Source organism: Copadichromis virginalis, linkage group LG10 (genome assembly GCF_057382275.1).
Source record: "Copadichromis virginalis isolate Kocher_CV1m ecotype Utaka linkage group LG10, C_Virginalis_male_GT1.1, whole genome shotgun sequence".
NCBI lineage: Eukaryota > Metazoa > Chordata > Actinopteri > Cichliformes > Cichlidae > Copadichromis > Copadichromis virginalis.
This window is the reverse complement of record NC_140627.1, coordinates 10361705-10383373: the sequence shown is the minus strand read 5'-3', so window position 1 is coordinate 10383373 and position 21669 is coordinate 10361705. Positions and strand designations below refer to the sequence as shown.

At 40.6% G+C, this 21669-nt stretch overlaps 1 protein-coding gene across 1 annotated transcript in view; it reads left to right on the top strand.

Annotated features, from left to right (window-relative positions):
• LOC146699845 (roundabout homolog 2-like) overlaps positions 1-21669 on the top strand; it is an 82976-nt gene that overhangs the window by 46750 nt on the left and 14557 nt on the right. The window contains exons 6-16 of the mRNA XM_085469766.1: positions 2069-2205; positions 6201-6325; positions 8063-8234; positions 10511-10716; positions 12720-12801; positions 12919-13084; positions 13624-13790; positions 13887-14008; positions 15521-15752; positions 20591-20715; positions 20808-20979. Coding sequence (XP_085325892.1) covers positions 2069-2205; positions 6201-6325; positions 8063-8234; positions 10511-10716; positions 12720-12801; positions 12919-13084; positions 13624-13790; positions 13887-14008; positions 15521-15752; positions 20591-20715; positions 20808-20979 — 1706 coding nt within the window. The remainder of the gene's footprint in view (positions 1-2068; positions 2206-6200; positions 6326-8062; positions 8235-10510; positions 10717-12719; positions 12802-12918; positions 13085-13623; positions 13791-13886; positions 14009-15520; positions 15753-20590; positions 20716-20807; positions 20980-21669) is intronic.

Genomic DNA, 21669 nt, shown 5'->3' with positions numbered 1-21669 from the left:
AAAAAACTACAATAGCCTAGTAACTGGATATTCAGCTGTAATGGTGTTTATTTAATCATGTCATGTTTTAATCCAGTTTATGGTAATTTTGCAATGGATTGCATTATAATATGTAGTGTTCCTGCGATTTGTTCCACACATTTAGATCACATCATATGCATATGCGTGTATCACATAGGAGTATTCATTTAAAAAAGTTATTATTAGCCTATCATTGTTTGTCTTGTGCTTTATATGCTTTAAATATATGATCTCTGTATAGAAACAGTGTGATTCAGTCACTACATTTCTCTAACTGAAGTTTGAAGTCTGAAGACTGATAAATTGTCATTGTCTGAAGTATGTAACTTACATCAGCTCGTCATTTCAGGCATTTTTCAAGGACTTTACAAGATGTGATATGAATCAGATTTTTATCACAAACTGTAACAGACAATTACATTTAATTAAATTTAAAAAAAAAACAACCATGGCAAGCATTCTGTCTAAACTATTTCATTATAAATATTATCAGCCTATCAGCGAGTACAGCTCTAGGTACACTGCAATTATGCTAATTGCAACAGCAGTCTATAGTTATGACTGTTTAACTAGTTTATTTGTTTCTCTGAACTGCTTCTGAGATTCAATTTTGCAGCTGTAATGCAAAAATAATTATAGGTTTTGTTCTTGGAGATGTTTTCAATTACTTTTGGAGCTGCTTCGAAATTAATCAGCTATATTAGTTAATTAAAGCATTGAAGGGTATGTTTTCCTTAGCTGAAACATAGTAGTTCATCTTTTTTATACAAAAATGTGATTATTCATGTCGAAATGAATGCTGTTTAATGGCTTTATTTTTAAAAAGAAATAAACATGGTGTAAGCCATTAACACGCTATAAAGTGCCTCTGTGTTAGATTATATTTTGAGTTAGACTATAACAACTGATTGCCGCCCTATGTCTGGCAGTCTGTCTGCTTACCTATGTTATGCCCTGTACCTCAGTACCCCCTGACTCCAGAAACATGTCCTACTTTCAGGCCTACCTCGCCTCACTTCCCTCCTTCAACTTCTTTCATTCTTTTCCGAAACCCACCAGCCTCTTGGGAAGTCTGTATCTGGGTCAGGGATGTGCTGTGAATGGAGTCCTCACCAGACTCTGGACAGACCCCACAACTCCCATCGATATTCCGCCCACACCCTTTGGAAGAGCTATTTCTGATGTGACTTTTTCTCACCCCTTGTGCCATTTCTCTGCTCGACTTGTCTCCCATCTTTGAATCAGTATGGCTGGCTAGACAATTTCACAGGATCGCTCACGCCAAAAGGGACCCGAGAGAGGGAGAGCCCGACTCCTTGCTCCTTTACTCATTCTGTCTGTAGCCCCTATGAGGCACTTATCTAAACTCTGGTAGCTTAGATGTTTCTCTCACTCTAACTTCAGTGATGCTGACTTACAGTATGCTGCACTGGTGGATACACACTGATGCATGGAACATCTCTATGAATTAGTCATTTCTTACTGCTCAGCTCATTCATCATACTCTGTTTGTCAGACTATGCCACTCCCTTATTCTCAGACTGTTTGTCTATCTCTTCCTCTCTCTCTCTCTCTCTCTCTCTCCCTCTGCCTTTCTGTCTTTTTTCGTTGCTCTCTTCCACACTCATACACTTAGACACACACACACGTAAGTATACTGCACAGCCCACACCACAGTGGGTGGTTCGTCATTATAAATATTGAAAAAGTGGAACAGTCAGGGTTCCAGCTGAAAGCACCTTTCATTTTGCCATGCATTCATCACAATATAATTACTTCCCTTTTTCTAGCACTGTAGAAATTGCCTTAGAAAGTCTGCCTGTAATGTATCAAAAAAAAGGACACAACCCTTTTAAAGCTTCCATCTAAAACATCACACGGTAGTTTATACAACAGCAATTTGATATCATTGTTTGTTTGTTGTTTTTACACTACACTTTAAACTTGAGATTTTTAATTTGCATATAACCGTTATCATGCTTCCAGCTTTATTAAATCAGCTGGGAATGTTACTTGACTTGCTGTCACTGTTCCTCTCTGTCACCAGGTATGACATTAGATATGAAAAAGACGACTTCCTTTTGAGGATAAAGAAAGCATCAGTGATTGATCAGGGAACCTTCACGTGCCTCGCAGAGAACCGTGTGGGTAAAGCGGAGGCCTCCGCCTATCTGACTATCAGAGGTGGGTAACTGGTTGTGGACTCACACTTGGCAAAGCTCATAACCCATCCCTAATATTTTTTTTTTTGTATCTCCCAAAGCAGGCCACAGGACAATCAGTCCTTTATTGCCCACTTTATGAGCATTATTGCCCCCCTGCTGAAAGGCTAGGCCTGGCCTCAGCTTTTCTTTCATACAGTGGGCTGATGTAGTTAATTGCTCTAGATCTCCAGCTAGGCGCCAGATATGAACAATCTTACCAGCTTTAAGTGAACTTTTATGACCTCTCCTGGGGGGCTAATTCTCCATCCAGCCACTCACTCCATATTTACACCTTATCAGTGGGAAGAAGCTGTTTCATCTTTGAAAAGCTCAAGCAAAAATTAAGCCAAATTCAGACCAATAACATTATCTCCGTTTTTCGTTTTTCTCTTTCCTTCTTTTTTTATGCATGAAAAAACATTGTTGACAGAGCTAAAAGGGGATACTCATTTGCATACACTCCACATATTTGTTCCTGGACTCTACTGATGTAGCTTCACGTGACTCAAACATCAAAATAATCCTTATTTTTCTTGTACTTGTCCTTGGTGTATTTTCTCCGCTGCCTAAAATGAGTTGGTTTAGCTCTCCTTCCTTCACTTTAAGCCAACTTTCTTTTTTTTTTTTTGTGTGTCCCGTTTGGATCTTTAGCCATCAGAATTGTTGTCTTAAGGCCAAGAAAGATGCCAAGCGGATTTATTTTACCAAGTGGATCATCATGGCCTTGCCATATTGGTCCATTTGATTGACCTTTATTATAATTATGAATTTATTTTATTTTCAGTTGCTACAAACGGGACAGACATGACTGGGGGATAGGACAGGGAGAAAGAATGAAAGAAAGAGAGGGAGAGAAAGAAAACCAAAGGGGAGAAGAGACGGTGAGAAGGGGGGGAAGAAAGAAAAAAGAAAAAAAAAGAAAAACAAAACACCTGGGTCACCTGTATGGAGAAAAAAAACAGAAGAGAAAGCAAACAACAAAGAGCAACATAATAAAAAAACGGCACCATCACAATAAACTAGCTAGCAGTAGATAACAGTAGATACTAAATAATAAACGATATTGTGCAGCACGCAAGATAGACAGCGCACAATGTGCTTTGAGGCAGCAGCCAAGAAAGCTGTAGTCCGCGTCTGTGAATACCTGTGTGTACACCTGTGTGCATACCTGTGTGGATCAGCATGCTTGCTTTCCAAAGGTTTCTCCATGTAACGATCTGCTAGGGAGTGTGGGGAGCCACAGCCCCGTCCTCCAGGGTATGAAGCAGGTATGGAGGAGATCAAAACTCCAGACATTCAGAGGCCCCCAGAACACAAGAGACCAAGGAAGACCAACAGAGGGGCAGCCGCGCCACTGTCCCAGTAAGAGCTGAGGAGAGTCCCAGATGAGGGCTCACTCAGCAGCCGCGGAGCAGAAGCCAGGGGAGTTGCAGTGACGCGCCCGTGAGCTCCGCCGGCAGCCAGCTGTGCCTGAGTGACCGAGCCCCAGGCCGAGAGGCCGGGGGCACCCCACCTCCGAAGTGGCCCGAGCAAGCCCCAGGCTCCAGGCCCCGATAAGCGGCCGCCAAGGAGTGAGCCGGTGTGTACCTGGACGCCCACCCCCAGACACAAAGAACCACCAACGCACCGACACCTGAGGGAGTCCGCCACTGGCAGGGGAAGTGGTGGTGGGTGGAGATAGGCCTCCAAACCTTGGAGGGCCTGAGATGTCCCCAGAGAGGTGGCGCCTGACACCCAACCTGACATATAGACACAGACATACAGGCACACACAGATACAAACATCCATTCCCACCCTCATGCTCTCATATGCACTTACTCCACACTCAACCAACATGAAGACAGACATAAAGAGACGCTGTACACACAATCACACTCCCCAAGCGTACTCTACGAACCGGGTCTAGGTACCCTTGCCCCTGGAGGGGAGAACTGCACCCAGACCCAGGTGGTGTTACCCTTTTCCCTGCGGTGGGGAGAGGCAGACCGCCCCGACTCCGCAGCAGCAGGGAGGCCCCACACTCCGGACCGCAGTCGGACGGCCAACTCCTCCTCCTAGCCCCCCCGCTCCAGCAGGCCGCAGAGAACGGGGGTGAGAGAAGACTCCAAACCTCCCTCCACCCGCTCATTGTAGTGTTGATGCATGTGTGTTCTAAGGTGCATTTAAAACCCAGGAGGGCATGGAGCTACCTGCCAGAGAGCAGCAGGTAAGCGCATAGTCCCTCCTGCTAGCCCTCAATGTCTACGTGTATTCAAAATTGAGAGGTGGGCAACGACGCCAGGGGTGAGGTGTACACCCTGATGGTAATTTGGACTCCGTGTATCGTGCCCACCCCCAAGATCCTATATGTATGTGTAATGAGAGTGTGAGTAATGTGAAGGTCTAAGTTGTGGGATAAAATTGAGGCAGAGGCAGCCAGAAGGGGACAGAGGGGGGGGTAGCCTCCTCTGCACCCCTACTCCAAGGCCCTGCATGTGTGGGTGGTTGTGGTGGAGCGGGAAAAGGGAGGCAGCTGGAGATGGGGAGGGAAGGAAGGGAGGGGCAGGTGACCCCTCCCTGGGGCCAGCTCCCCCGCTGACCCCAGTAGGCACTCCCATACTCTGCAACCCGTCAGGGAAAGGGGGCCCAGGCCCATCCAGATCGGGGCCCAGCGCAGCAGCGCCCCCCGGCCCCACAGCCAACTTTCTTAACGAAACATAACCAAAAAGGTTTGAATGGAAGGCGGATGCTGTGTCCACAACCAGACCTGTGTGTCTGAATTAACCATATTAAGATTATCTGCGCTAAATGACATCACACAAAAAAAGCCTAAAAACAAACAGTTATGGAGGTCTAAAGTCTGAATTATGGATTCAAAAGGATTACATTACCTCAGCACATATTCTGACCTTCTTATTTTAAACTTTGGACATGTTAAATGTCAGCTGACACTTTGATGATAGAACAGACTGTATGTATGACAGAAGAAAGGAAACCAAGTGCAGCTTATTTTGAATCACCTAAAATTATCTTCTTAATTATCTTAACTTCTTAACAACAAATGCATAGAAAACACAGCATAATGTACACAACATATCTCATCTTTAATCAGCCCGCTCTCATCAATGATCCATTTCATTTACATGACTTTTAATCTACCAACAGATCTATTAAGTTTGCAGGTGTGTTAGTCTTAAAGCTGATAAATCATTAGCGATATAACTGTTCAGCAGTTTTTTGCCATCAGTTTCTTATCTCACAAACACCAACAAGGTACTATTTCCTTAAGGTCCACGTCATCACCTGCTTTGGTGACTGATTTTTACCCTCCCTGTCCCTGAGTTTCATGGATGGAAACCCAACTCCATCTCATTCATCTCTGATTTTCATTAATTTCTTTTTTTTTTCTGTCCCTCTGTTCTACTCCTCTGCTTTCCTTCTCTCTGTGTTGTGTGTAAATCTCACTCACACCATTGTTGTGTCATCAGCTCGCCCCGTTGGTAAGTAAGAGCTGATCCCATTGTGCATGCGCTGCTCTTTGTTTTTAATCACACACCTGTTCAGTATGCATGTACCGTTGTGGCATTCCACAAACGCAACCATCAAACTAATTTTAGACATGCATATATAGGTTGTTTTAGTCAACCACTGATTTATTCCCGCAGTCCTTAAATTTACCACGTCACTTTAAAAAGAAATAAAAGGAGTTACAGATATTTGAGATGTGCCTTATTTAGAAAAAAATGAAGATATATGGGCACTCTAATGAGTTATTATTAAATATTCTGATACTTTGGCAGCTGGATTTAGCTCATTTTAGCTGTATAGCTTTTCAGTGAGTAAAACCCAGTGCATGAATCCCTTCAATTAGCAGCTGGACATTCAGTTTATGGATTTTACTTTGAAAGTTTAACTGGAGTCCTGTTAAAAACACAATCAGAATTCTGTAAAATTGCTTTGCAGTTGTTTTATGTTTTCTTTTGCCTTTAAACTCAGAGGCACCTCAGTTTGTGGTGCGTCCCCGTGACCAAATAGTCGCTCAAGGACGAACAGCAACCTTTCCCTGTGAGACCAGAGGAAAACCTCAACCCACAGTCTTCTGGCAAAGAGAAGGGAGCCAGGTAAGGATAAAGACTGTGATTTGAACGATATGTACTTATTTTTATTTTTTAGTAGGGTGGTGTGCGTGTCTCTTTTAGGCTTGCATTCCTATACAGGCATCGATTCCACAGCTATCATAATAATTTTTCAAAAAATGGTCAAAATCTGACTACATGGAACAAGCCAATGGAAAGCAGTGCGGTTCTGTTCCACACGCATATAATGAAGTGGTCATTTATCATCAATCTACACTGGTCTGACTAGCCAATTCACTTAGCAAGAGACAATGTCATGTACTGCATTAGAGTCATTAGACATAATGAAAGCAGGCTAATGTCCTTTCCTGCCCATCAGCTTGTCTGCCTAGGGTGCAGAAATGGACAACGCTGATGCCTCAGTTTTATGACCATGACTTCAGGTTATCACAGTAGAATTAGCACTCTTGTGGTAAACAGCTATTCAGACCTTGTAGGAAAGAGACATTGACCCACTTTTCTAACCGAATTGTACACAGGGGAGTGAATATTCAAGTATATTGAAAGCATGTGTTGATGTTGTTTTGGTCTGAAGAATCATTTTGAAATAATTAATAATAACTATAACTATCAGGAATAGTGCGTATCATCATATTCAACCACTGGGGAGCTAAACACATGACCCGAGCATTGTCAGAACACTCACTCAGTCCACTTAATTACATGAATATGATTAGCTGCTCTTTAACACAGATATCTAATCTAATCATGTCAACAACTCAATGCATTTAGCCTTGTAGACATGGTCAAGATGACCTGCTGAAGTTCAAGCCAGGCTTAAGAATGGGGAAGAAATTAGATTTAAGTGACTTTGGCATGGTTCTTGGTGCCAGACAGGCTGGAATAGCAACAACACCCTGATCTATTGGGATTTTCTTACACAACTGTCTCTAGGATTTACAGAGAATGATCCAAAAATATCCAAAGAGTGGCAGTTCTTTGAGGAAAAAAAATGCCTTGTTGATGTTAGAGGTCAGAGTAGAATAGCCAGACCTCTCCCAGCTGACAAGGAAGGCAACAGTTAGTCAGATAAGGTTGTTTTGTTACAATTGTTGCAATTATACAGAAGAGCATCACTGAATGCACAACATTTTGAATCTTGAAGCAGGGTATAGCAGCAGAAGACCACATCAGAGAAATGCAAAACTGAGGCTACAATTTTCACGGGCTCAACATAGTACAATTTTGGATAACACTGGAATTCCATTGTCTGGTCTAATGAGTGTGAATTTCTGCCTGGACAGCTAGCTTGTATGGTCAGAATTTGGCATAAAAAACATAAAAGCAGGATCCATCCTGCCTTGGCTAAGTAACTCAGGCTGCAGGTGTAATGGTGTGTGAGGTATGCTCTTGACAAACACCGGGGCACTAAGTACCAATTGAATATTGTTTAAATGTCACAGCCTACCTGAGTCTGCTCGCTGACCATGTCGACCCTTTATGACCACAGTATACCCATCTTCTGATAGCTGCCTCCAGCAGGATGCTGGAACATTAAACATAGTTCACTGTACTCAAATGGCATCCACAGTAACAAGATCTCAATCCAACAGAGCTCTTTTGCAGTGTGGTTTAACAGGAGATTTGTGTCATGGATGTGGAGCTGACAAATCTACATCAACTGTGTGATGCTATCGTGTTAATATGAACCAAACCTTTGTGCTACTAAACAAGTACATCATCTAGTGTATTTACATTTCTCCCCACTGTCCCTCCCAATAGGATCTTCTTTTCCCCAGTCAGCAAGCACAAGGAGACAGCCGAGTGTCTGTGTCTGTGAATGGAGAGTTGACCATCTCTCCTGTACAGCGCTCAGATGCGGGGTACTACATCTGCCAAGCCCTCACTGTGGCCGGAAGCATCATGGCCAAGGCCCAGCTTGAAGTAGCAGACGGTAAGACGAGAGTAGATATAGCAGACACCATCCTCACAGAGAGAGAAAATGTTTACCTATGAAGGAAAATAACACTTATCGAGTTATGCAATTTATATATACACAGTTCAGCTGGATTAAAGAGCAGATAGGATAAAAGAAAGATGAGAGATGTTAAAGAAAACTTTGCTTCCTGAAGTTACAGTGATTTTGCAATGTTGTGCAAAGTATATCAGCATAATAACATTGTGCATAACTTAAGAGTCTCATCAATGTTTATTATTTTGATGGGGCACATATAGCTTATAACATTACTCAAACACTGAACACCACTGTATCAAAGATAATTTATCTGCCCACATTTACTGGCAAAGATACATCTGTATCTTCTAAAAGCCAGCCACTGATAATGAACCTTTCCATATGCACCTTACTTTTTTAAAGACTGAAAACATGTAAAATAAAACGATCTACTTCATGGAGAGATGCAATGCTTCTTTTTCTTTTGACAAAGCTTTAATGTCAGCATTAAGTGCTGAGCTGCTGCCAGCTGGGAGCTGTTAATGCCCTTCTCCCCATTTGTTTCTTGGCTTTTTCTCCCACACATTATTAAATTAGCATCTGTTGAAGTGTTTTTTTGGAGAGCAAATGACTTCTGTTCTGTCACTCAGAGGAGATGGATAAATATCAAAATGTAAGGTGTAGAGCGCAAGGGATAGGATAAATTCCTTTGACTTATGGCTGAAAACAAAGATGGATAGAGTTGGCGTGACGCCTGGGATGTTTGGAAGCTTGAATTGTATCGTTTTGTAGCATGCACTAAGCTTGTAAGATCAGCTGCCATACTGTATGTGTCCACTAGATTAGGATTTTCTGAAGTGCTGGTTTCTCTAATATGCCATAAATGTGTGAGTGTAAAAGTACTTTATAACTATGTAAGTATAGCTATAACTTTAGCTATTTTTTTAGCTGTGATGTTTGATTGAAGAGTACCAACCTGGACCAGCAGTGTAGAAATTGATATTCTTATGCATAATCAGTAATTAGTGTTTTGATACAGTTCAATAAGTAGCAGCAGGGACTAATACTGGAGAGTGTTCTCTTGCATCCCTGTAACAACCTTGGAAAGCAGTATTGTAATTTTTACTTTTGTCACCAAGGTTTGTGAGTATGATTGCATTTTTCACAGAGCAGACTAAATCAGGAACAGCAATATCATATTTTTGTTTATACCGTAATCACTTGGGATAATGAGAGCGTGCTCTATAGCAAATGTAATATTAGAAAAAGTTTGCTAGAGCATCTTTTGTTAGATAATACATAAACTAATTTTGTGTTGAACTAGAAAAAGTAATAATGGCATCTTCCCATTTATTTAATGTTCACATTTACATCTAAGTTAAACCTTAATATATACTTTCCAACAACACAACGTGATAATATTGCCATATATGTGCAAACAATTTAGCTCTCTGAAAATCACATGCGGTTCTGCTTACTGTACACTATGCTGCGCCTAGTTGTACCTGATTTTTCTGTTATTCTGCTTGAGTTGCTGTATTGCTCATTGTCCTGAAGGAGGTGTGATGAAAGATAAGGCAGGGAGAGCCTGCTGTAAACACTTGTGTGAATGGAGACAGCCCTGATAACAGTGGAGAGCAGCAGTGAGGAAATTGGAAGCGAGGGATAGTTACAAGGCCTAGAGAGATTCAACACTACCGAAATTACTGTTTGAGAGTGCAGAGGCTGTTTTCTGGATGATATAACATGCTCTAAAAAGCTTTAAAATAGTTGTATTGTTGTTCTGCTTGGCATGCTAATTCTGAGTTTGGTTCATGTGTGTTTGTGGGGGACTTGCCAAAAGGGTGGAGATAGAGCCATGAGTCAAAGTGGAAAGAGAGAGGACAGGCATGAATGTGCTGAAAGGTGTTATAAAGAAGGTATGGTAATTAGCACCACGGGTGAAGCATCGTTAATCCTCACCTAGTAATTAAAACTCAAAGGTGTGATGCAGTGCCATGAACACTCCGCCCTACTGTGGAAAAGCCTCACAAAACAGTCAGTTCCTCTCACAACAAATCCACCAGATTGAACCCTAACATCTCGGGCATGCAACCACAAATATAATTATTGCAATCACAAATTAACACCTTGTGATAAGGTCATGTATTTTTTCCCACAAATCTGATAACTCCAAGAAAACAGTTGCATGTTTCTTGCCAAGACTATGACATTCAAATTACAATGTTAGGAAAGCATTCAAATAATAACACCGGATTCTTGATTGTTATACTCAGCCCTGAAGGACCGCCCACCACCGATCATCCGGCAGGGCCCATCCAACCAAACTCAGGCTTTGGGAGGCATGTCCCTACTCAGGTGTCAGGCGTCTGGGGACCCAGAGCCTACAATCACTTGGCGGAAGAATGGAGCCAACCTGCTTGGAAAGGACACAAGGTTTTCCCTTCTGGAACATGGCAGCCTTCAGATCCAGAGTACCAGGGTGGGTTATGTTGAAGTAGCGAGCGATACCTTGTATCTGTAATATGTACTGTAGTTTCTTCTGGGGACAGTGGCCTACTAACCACCAAAGAATAGCTCTAATTGCTAATTTAATTGTTTTCCCCATAACTTTGCTTTAAAAAATGATTGAAGTCCAGTTGGAAGAAGTTGATGGGTTAACCATAGATCACTGGTTTCTGGACTCTTATTTTAAAGGCATTTTCTCTTATATTATTGGAAAGAGTAGCAACTGATCTGCCACAAAATAGTGGTGAATCATGCTCAACTTAAGTGTTCGTTGAACTCTAAATGAAATTTGTGATTCAGAAGTAAGACATACTTGCTGAGTGAAAAGTTGTATTTTTTCTTTTTCTAGACTTCTAGATAATTAATCTTGTTTCTAACAAATTACGTTTCTCCATGCCTGTCATTAGAAAGAATTGAGTTTTAGGAGACTCTTCACTGACATCACTTTCCAGTTACATCTAACTTTTCTGCTCAGTCTGTAGATGTTTAAAGCATATAGAGTAGTGTTTCTTTTTTCTTTTTCTTTTTTGTTTTTTAAGTGCTGGCTGGGCTCCTGGCATTCAATCCATCTTTGTTGCCAGTCAGCTGTTTTCCTAGGTTTTAGTTGTTCACTTGGTTTAGTCTAATTAATTTTTTTAAAAGAGATAAACAAATTACCAAATATATGAAATGATAAACCACAATTGCAGCAAACATTCTGCCAGTTAGCATTACGTACGACCTTTATATTTCCTTATGCCAGATGTGGCAGACGGAATTGAAGTGTCCTTTGCAATAGTTCAATCAGGTCCTCAGGACTAATTAATCAAAATAAAGGACAGTTAATTAATCTTGGAGACAGTGTTTTACCACCAAAATTAAAATGCCCTTGTTATCTTCTCAGCAGGATATCAGTTGAATCTCCTGTTGATTATTGTGCCTTCAATTAATCCCACTGCACATATTTCACATTCCTCTGACCTGTAAATTATTCGTATATTTTGCAGTGAAATCTTTCTCTTTTGGTGAGAAGGACATTGAAGTGAATGTGAATGCAGTTCATAAACACATCAAAGGAAAACAACATATTTAGTCTATGGGGCTTTTGTTTGTTTTTGCATGTGTAGCTTTCACACCCTGCATTGCGTGTGAAAGAATAAAGAGGAATCTACGTACCTGATAAATGATGTCAGCTTTAATGCATTACAGATGAACAGGTACAGTCAGGTTGCTGTTAAATGATGAATAGTGAGTATAGATTTTTGTTAGTTTTTGAAGTCTTTTATATAGTCTGAATTCAGAAGTGTGAAGGGGGGTAATAAAATGGAGAATCTCCAATATACGCTGTACTGTCACAATGTCAAAGTGCTCCTCACTCGTGTACTTTCTCTCGAGAGATAACATAGTTGTCAGTCTCTCCTAAAGCATTGCCAATATGAAATTGGTTGTCATATCTACTATTTCCTGTGTCAGCACTAGTGATGATAATGTCGATGGCTTTTGGAATGGCGGGTGACCATTACTGGAGCAAATCAATTAAGAAAATTAATGTAAGCTTTCACTGGGATCTCTCTTTTTTTTTTTTTTCATTGGCCAGCATTAAAGTTCCCTCTCATCCACTCTCCGGCTTTTCTCGAGCCAAATGCAGGCCAGTGGAGGTTAATGCATTTTTACTGTACTAGTAGGTGCAAAGCCCAGAGTGACGTAAGAGCTTCTGGAAACCATCTGGGATCAGAGTTGGATTCAGCTGTACAAAGCAACAGAGTACACTCGAAAAGCTGTATTATGATGCAGATGAGCAGAAAATGTTTGTTAGTTTAATAGACACAGTGTCTGCAATCATTATTATTATTTTTTATCATTAGTTACTGTTTTTTAGTGAAAAAAACCCAAAAGAATTTGGTTTCTGTTGCAGTTTTGAAATCTGCCCAGTTCTTGTAGAGTTCAGATGAAATGGGAGCTTGAATTAACTTGAAATTTAAATTGTGTTTTTCTTAGCTGTCTGACTCAGGGCTGTATACCTGCGTTGCTACCAGCTCCAGTGGAGAAACATCGTGGAGTGCCTACTTGGATGTCAGAGGTCTGCTTCAGTAGAAATGATTCACATGTTTTATGCATATCACTTATAACATGGCTTGCATTTGTTTTGTTTTTGTGTGGGTTTTTTGCTTTAATTGTGTCTGTCTTGTTTCCTTAGACGCTACTGACCTCGTTGACTTCATATCTCACAATTCGACTGCCCTCCCAGGGCCTCCCTCCAAACCCGAGGTTACTAATGTTACCAAGAGCAGTATCTCGTTGTCATGGAAACCGGGACCAGAGGGGGGCTCCCCAGTGTCCTCCTATGTCATTGAGGCTTTTGGGTATGTCTGCGACCTATGGCCTCGAGCAACATTTAGTGACCCCGAACTTTCATGGCAGTAACAGATGTGGGTGTTTCTGTGGGCAGTCAAGCAAGCCTGGGCAGTTTGAAGGAGAACATTCATGAGTAGCTCTTTTATATATATATGTATATATATGTGTGTGTGTGTGTATATATATATATATATATATATATATATATATATATATATATATATATATATATAGTTAATTTCCAAGGAGTACAAAGTAGCTTGTATTTAAATGTAAATAATAACTTTATTGGTTGTTTTTAAGCAGAATATGATTAGCACACTTTTTGTGTGTATGTGTGTGTGTCTTGTGTTTGTTGGACTGACTATTCTTTCACCAAACAAAATGTTTTTCAAAGCCTTTCAATAGTTATTCTGGCGTTTCATTACTATGTGGCACATCATTTGAGCTCCCACTCTCAGCAGTACATCTAGTTATCTCAAATGAATTGTCTGGATTTCTTACATTTGAAGTTGTTCACTGCTTATTTAATTTATTCTTTTTACAGTCAGTCAGTGAGTAACAGCTGGCAGACCGTGGCAGATCATGTGAAAACCACAGAGTTCACAGTCAAAGATCTACGACCCAATACCGTCTACTTGTTCATCATCAGGGCAGTCAATGCTCAAGGGCTCGGGGATCCGAGCCCAATGTCTGAGCCCGTTCGCACTCAAGGTACAGAAATGAGAATGGATTCTAATAAATTTTTAGCGATAAGAATTCCTGTTCCCACTTACATTGCTTGTGTTTTGGTTTTTTTCTCTGTCACAGACATTAGTCCTACAGCACAGGGAGTGGACCACCGTCGTGTGCAGAAAGAGTTGGGGGATGTTGTAGTCAACATGCACAATCCTGTTGTCCTCAGCTCCACTTCAGTGCAGGTCACCTGGACTGTGAGTACCCACAACCCTTAAAAGATTTGTAAAAGTATAGCCGAAGTACCGACTGTTACCTTTGGAGCAATATAAGAAAAACAAATCTGGTCTAAGCTTGTTTGAGAACTTTATACCTGGCACGTTACTTTGTTTTGGATTAGCTGGCACACACACAGAATAAATATGAGGGGATGGATACACATTTGTAGAATGAACAGCTGCTGCTGCATCAATTTTGATTGGTGTGAAGCGATGCAGGAATCAAGACTAATGTTTCTATTCAGGACAAATACATCACCATTAGGCACTACATGTGTCACTTCTGGAAGCAGTTTGCAGTGCTTTATCTGGGAAATGTTATTTCTGTCTGTTGGCAAGGTGTCCCAGTGCCTGCTGCTGTAGGTTAATAACACACCTTGGATACATTTACTGCAGTCTGCTATTTCATGCTTGTCAGCATGACAACCGTGTACTGTCACACAGCTTTTAGACTGAGACAACTGTGTTTGTGGTGGATCTGAATAGGTTCACAGGCGTTATTTGACCTGGCTCCATTTAACAGAAGTTTTTTCAGTACCCAAACTTTATGTATTAAACAGTTGCAGCAGAATCTTTCTTAATTGTTGTATTTTGCATGTTATTTGGGAAAAACAGCATTTCCCATTTTGTTTTTTGGATTTTACTCAACTTTAATTTCAGTACTTTGTTGCTCAGAACATAAAGTTGTCAGTCACCTTTGTCTGTGTGGTAGATGAGAACTTCATTGCATACTTCTTGTTAAACTTGGATCTCCACATTTCTGGCCTATATGCACAGCTTGTGCAGGATTACATCAGACATTACATTTACTAGAAACAGTTCCACTAAGACATCAAAAATCACAAAGCAAATTTTTCCTGCCTTATGAAAAATCACATTTCTGTAAAGATAAGGGTTTGGTAGTAATGAGATTTGAGAACGTAAGAACCGGCGTGCACAAACTTCCACAAATTTGGATCAATTGTATTACTTTTTTCTATCTTTTGAAGAAAATAGGAATTTGTGTTTATTTTTTATTCACACTCCCAATAACAGTAATTCCTTTTTTAAACATAGGCAAAAAAGGAAAAAGAGATGGCTTATGGGACATTTAGATGCACAAATCATTTTGTTAAGAACATACAAGCTGAGACAACAGAGAGACAGCGAAAGAAAAGAAATAAGCCAGAAAAGAGCCACTCTTGCACTGTTTTGGTGATAATCCAGTGTGTTATTTTCCTTGTAAAAGCTTTTTCTTGCTTCTCCCCCTGTCAAGAAGTACCTGTCCTGAAAAGAACCTGGGAAAATTAAAAAAAAACAAGAGGAAAAACATATTCTGTGCAGATATGGCAAATGCACTACTACTGTTTTTGTACGGTTTCTTGCTTCTCTTCTGCTAATTGAACTGTGTGATTAAATAAGCGGATGTTGAGTCATAGCAGTTTTTATGACACCTTCCGCACAATTACAATGCAGCGTGTCTCTCTCTTTCTCCTTCTCCTCTCTTTTCAGGTGGAGAATCCATCCAAGTTTATCCAAGGCTACCGTGTTTTGTACCGGCAAACTTCAGGGCTGCCCTCCCCAGGGCCGTGGCAGATACAGGACTTGAAGGTTGCCTCAGAGAGGGACATAACTCTCTCTGGTCTGAAGAAAGGCATTGTATATGAGATTAAAGTGCGGCCGTATTTCAATGAATTTCAGGGCGCCGACAGTGAATCCATGACAGCACGCACCATGGAAGAAGGTGAGCCACAAATTAATTCGCATTTCTGATAAAAATTAATTTCTCTGCTGACTTAATGTTCGAAAGAAGTAAGATATAGTTACTAATGCATGAGCAGGAGCTCTTGTGTAAATGTTTCTACCTACTTTCATATTTAGTTGCTCCTACTAATGGCTTCTTGGCTAGATAGGAATGGATAATGGCATTTCAAGTACACCCTCCCACATACGCACACTGCTGCAGTGCTATGTCCCCTGTGTGTGAAAGCAGGTCTCCCAGACAGCGCAGTAGGGCTCTATGACAACCCCGAGCCTCTGTGGGTTGGTGGGCAAAGAGGGCGAGCAGTAAAGCTCAACTCTCTCTCATCTCGTCTGTGCCTGCTGCCATGTCTCTGTCTAAATGTACATGATATGACCTCCCACCTCACTTACACTCACACACCAATGAGCTCTTTGTGTAATTACACTTCCTGATTTCGTCTTTCTCCTCGTGTTATTCATCGGCTATTTGAAATGTTATTAATATCAGACTTCTCTATTCATTCTCAATTCTTTGCAAACAGGAAATGATAAGAATTATCTTTGCATGCTAATGCTATAATATAAATTATTTAATGCTGCCAATGCAAACATCACAAGAGATGAACCCCAACTTTTATGTTGGGTTTTCTGTGATCGGAGGTGAAAAAGCAGATTGAAGTGAAAGAGACCACAGTGCACAAAGCCCAAAGGTAGAGAATCAGGTCATGGCTGCGACTTCATTTGCTGCATCACTCTCGTTGTGTTTTCTCATTGAATGGGCTCTTCACCCCTGGACTCAACCTGTCAGTACAGAGCTTAACTATAAGAATTCTAAGGAGCATTTGAACATTTGGTGGAAACTATCTCAGCTGTGGTGTCAAAAACACTGGCTTTAAGATGCACCAACTCAGCTGTGGAGTGAAAGATCTTAGGCAGGTGGAGTGCTGACTAAGGAGACAACTTTGAAAGAACTACAAAATTTCAATTATGCATATGAATCTTACAGGTGGAGTCACTGAATCAGTGCTACTCATTCAGGTTAAAGGATTCATGCTCTCATTGATTCTCATTAACTTTCTCTATACCTTCCAGTCAAATCACCCAATATTTATTATTTAAAGCCCCTGATGTGAAAATCCACTTTAACCTTGAATATGGTTGTGTGACAATCCCAACTAAACATCCACTCACTAGCTTTTCTTTTCACCGAAATTGCAAGCCGTTACCGGCTCATCTGAAAATGTGCTAAAAGCAATGAGAGTTACTGTCCTCTCTTTGCAAAAGATCTCCATAACAACTGAGCAAACATGATCGGGTGATACAGGCTATGGCATTAAGGTTAACACTGTTTTCAAATTTAATCAATTCCCCTGAAGGTGAGACTGCATTTTGGACTTCAAGAGTAAAAAAAAGTGAATGCACTGTATCATCATTCATTTACAGCAGCTACATATGTTGCCTGTGGGTGAACAAGACAATATCTTCACTTACTTCATTGCATCATTCAGGTGTTGCATCATTTGAATGGTGTGGAACTTGGCTTGCGCTGAAAAACAAGTCATGACAAGGCCATTAATGTCAGAGAAAATATTAGCCCAAAGCATCTGTGTTTGATGATGAGTGGATCACAGGGCTGCATCTTCCCCCCAGTAGGAGAACAGGGCTAGCTTAGTCTAGGGGATAAAGCTGGTGGAAAAAAGAGAGACTCACCTCACTGGAGCCCAATTAAAACGGCCACACAGGATCACAGAGGTCTTTGCAGATGGGGGCATATGGTCTGCTCAGGGATACCTAGAAACAAGGCATTGTGGTAGAGGGGAAAAAAATTGCCTTGCTCAACCTATTCTCTACTGCACAGAAATGCAATTCTTGCAAAAATTGCAAGAAAATCACTTGTTATCCATCAAAGGTAGATTGGAAATGAAGTTCCCTACTGCACAAGGGAGAATTTGTATACTAATGCACCTCACAACCTTTCAGTGAGTTTAAAGAGGAGTGTAGGCTTTCAGCCAGTATTCACAGCAAGTCAAATGAACCCATGAGTCAAGGTTCTATGCTTGTATAGTTGTTAAAATGAGAACCTCTGATCTGACCTGGTCTCATATGGACATTAGTGAGGCTAAAAGCTGAAATTCTCATATGAAACAGAGCTCCCTTCTCTTGCTAGATAGAGTTTATTACTGTTTTTTTGTTTTTGTTTTTATTTTTTGGGGGCGGGGGCAGATGTGTTGTAGAGTAATGTTCACCAGTTCATGAATTAATTAGCTTAAATTATGCATCCATTTGCATAACAGGTTATGTTTACTACTTCATATCCTGCATAGCAGAACATTAAGCAGCTTTAGTAGCTTTTGTTTAATTGCACAGCTGTGGGTAAAAAAAACCCCTGAAATGTTTACTTAGACATTGGAAGCATTAATTGCTTGAAATTACTCTCTAGCTACAGTTCACATCAGTCCTAATATAAGTATTAGTCACATTAGTAAGAACATAATCTTTGACCTTTTCTTGGTTTTGCAGCCATTTATAGTAATATTATCCTGAGTCATTACTGGTATTCTAGCTATTATTCATCCAAGGGGATTGTTGTGGTACATATGGAAATTGTAGAACTGCACTTAATGGTTCCTGTCTTCTCCTAATGCAGACCTTTGACTGACTGGAAAGGCACTGTTTGCTAAAAGAGCACCTCTGAAATGACATCTGGAAAGCTGAAAGTTACTTGGATAATTGTGACCTGATATTACCCTACTTGGAGCACTGAAGGCATTTAGTGGTCACTGCCCTCCTGCAGTTTTTTTTTATTGGTCACTCTACTACTGCTCTAAGCTTGCTCTAAGCTTACTAGGTGCCTTGTGGAAAGTGTATGAAGCAGCATTATTATAAAATATACAGACAGTGGTAGTATTTCCAGAATAACGTGCAATGACAAAAGGAATGAATACTTTTGAAATAAAATGTTAAACGTGGTATAATCAGAAATTATGATCATTTCATTTATTTAAAAAAATGTGGAACCGTATACATGCCCATTATTCTGTGTACTTTCTGACATATAGCATACCTTCTGATTTTATCTGTATATGTGTATTTTCCTTTTTTCAGAAAATCAAAACTGAAAAGATAAACAAACAAAACTGACAAATAAACTGTTCCTGGCTGAGGTTTTGAAAGCCCCCCAAAAATCCTCAAACAGTTGTAGAGGTCTGTGTTTTATGGAATGCTTTGTTTGTTTGTTTTTTGCTCCATCAGATTAGTTATTATGATTCGATTTTTGTCTTCGGAGACAAAACGATTGCCTCAAATATTATGAGCCCGAAGATGAATATTAGGAGCCTTCTTTGTTCAGACTGTTGATGACTTAGAAAGTTGAATTCCTTCACCTGTAATCAAATTGGAATTACTTGTAAATGTTTACTTGAATGAAAGGAGTAAAGATTTGTGGCAGGATGATATGGTATAATATAATATCCTGTATTTTATATTTGACTCTTCCTTCATTGCGTGTGTATTTTTTCCTTCCTTCTGAACAATAGTCATCTCAATACTGGGACAGTAATTTGTGTGAGTCTGTTTAACGGTAATTGCTTTGGAAAGTCAATACTGCCTAAATGTCTGAATATAGATATCCTCAAACTGAGCTCAGTTAATTTGTTAAATGTAATAAAAATAAACCGCATCTCCTATGGCTGATTTAATTCCTTTGTCCTGCCAGCCTGTCAAGTACTTTGCAGACACAGCCATATCTGTTCATAGCCGCTCTTTTAAGCACAAGCTACATTATACAGGGAGATTTGTTTCATCTGGCAACAAAAGAAATCTATTGTTTTGTCATCTTTTTGCTATGTAAATTACCTGAGGCTGATGTTGAGCTTTGCAGATGTCAAATAACTGGCAGAGGTCAGGATCAAATCTTGCACAAATGCTCTGTCATACACTTCTAATATGCTGTTGTGTCATTAGTTCATATGCGCTAATACATGGCTTGGTGCTTTTGACTTTGAGAGTACAGACACCATGTCCATTTTGAGAATTTGACTCACAACGCCCATTTCCACCTTTACTTCTCAGTACAGTAAGACAGTGCCTTCCATATATTGAAACACTGTGATTAGTATTGTTATTTTAAGCCTCCTTAATCGGGCTCAAACTAGCTGTTTCATCCATTCAGTCAGAACGTAATGATGATTTTATTAGGAATCGAGAGAGACTATGTGCCCAGGGATTGCCTGATTTGCACAGTTCCATAGATATGATCTTTTTGCCTCCTGCTGCCTATAGTTTCTTTAAATTTTACATCTATCTATGGAGGGTGCCACAATCTCTAATTTTAAAAAAGAACTATTAAAGTTTGTTTTTTATGCCCTTAGTCTCCACATACACACCAAGAAATCACCTCAAACTTATTATCAGACATGGGTACTGACCAATTTTATTCAAACAGACATGCTAAATTGAGTGCATCTACACTGGAAGCATTTGCATGTGGCCAATATGGTGTAGTGCGCGTAGGACATGATGAAAGTGATTTACTTACTGGGTTCAGCAACACAATAAGAATCTCACTATTAAGATAAGAAACTGAGATGAAGTACTCCCAGCAGCCATCTGCCAGGCTGGCTTAGGAAATGGAAAAACCCATGTTGTTTGGCTTGCTGAATTAATATGAATTGAGGTAGCGAGTGAGACAAATCCCTCTTTGACATATGAAAAAAGAAATAAATAAAACAAGACACACTCGTTTTTCAGAATAAACTATGTGTAGTGATTTCATTCTTTCTTTCTTTTTTACCTTTTCTTTCTTTAATCTTTTTACCCCCTCCCGGTGTGACCCATCAGCACCAAGTGCGCCTCCACAGCAAGTGACAGTGCTGACAGTGGGAAACCACAACAGCACATCCATCAGTGTATCCTGGGACCCTCCTCCTTCTGACCAACAGAATGGCATCATACAAGAGTACAAGGTGAGCCCAGGCTTCTCCAGACTGAATAGTTTAGTGATTTAGTGATGTACAACCACACAATGAAATCTGTCTGGTGTGTCTGTCTTTGTCAGATCTGGTGTTTGGCCAACGAAACTCGCTTTCATGTCAATAAGTCTGTGGACGCGACCATCCGTTCAGTGGTAGTTGGGGGTCTGCAGACTGGAGTGCAGTACCGTGTAGAGGTGGCTGCAGGCACCAGCGCAGGGGTGGGGGTCAAGAGCATACCCCAGCTCATCACTTTGGGTAATCCACTCTCTCTCTCTCACAAACACACACACACACGCCAAACCTCGAGTCAAATAAAATGACCCCAAGATAGGAGACCTAGGTCTCTATCACAGATTGGGGGTCTGGGAAAATGATTTATCAATTTATCGCACTTGAAGAAAGAAAATTGCGCTTTACAACGCCAGATGTCTATAGAGAAATCAATAGCAGTTCATTAAGTGTAGTGCCTGGTAACACTGTGCCAAGTACTGTTAGCCATATCAATAATCCTCTCCAATATGTGTGCAGCTGGCGCTAACAAAGTAGACAGTGTTTTTGTAGGAGCTTATCAGCCTATCACATCTTATGAAATCACTAAAGGATGCCCAGCGTATATAAGCCCAGAATCAATATGGGAGCTCAGGCCAGATGCTCTTCATCTGTGACTTTTGACTGATATATAATAACACCCCTAACGCCCAGAGAAAGGGAAACAGGCCTGTGGAATGAAGCTTAATGATGGGGGGGTGGTTCCTGCTGGAGACTGTGAATCTAATTTCACAGCACAGTAGCCGCAACAGAAAATCAAACTCTGTCAGAGCTGCTCTGTCAATCTTGTGTCTTGCAGCTCAAGTTGATAAGTGCACTGCTGAATTGATTAACGCTATATTGGATGCACTGATGCTGGTTTTTTTTTTTATCTCTTTGTGTTTGTATTTTTTCACG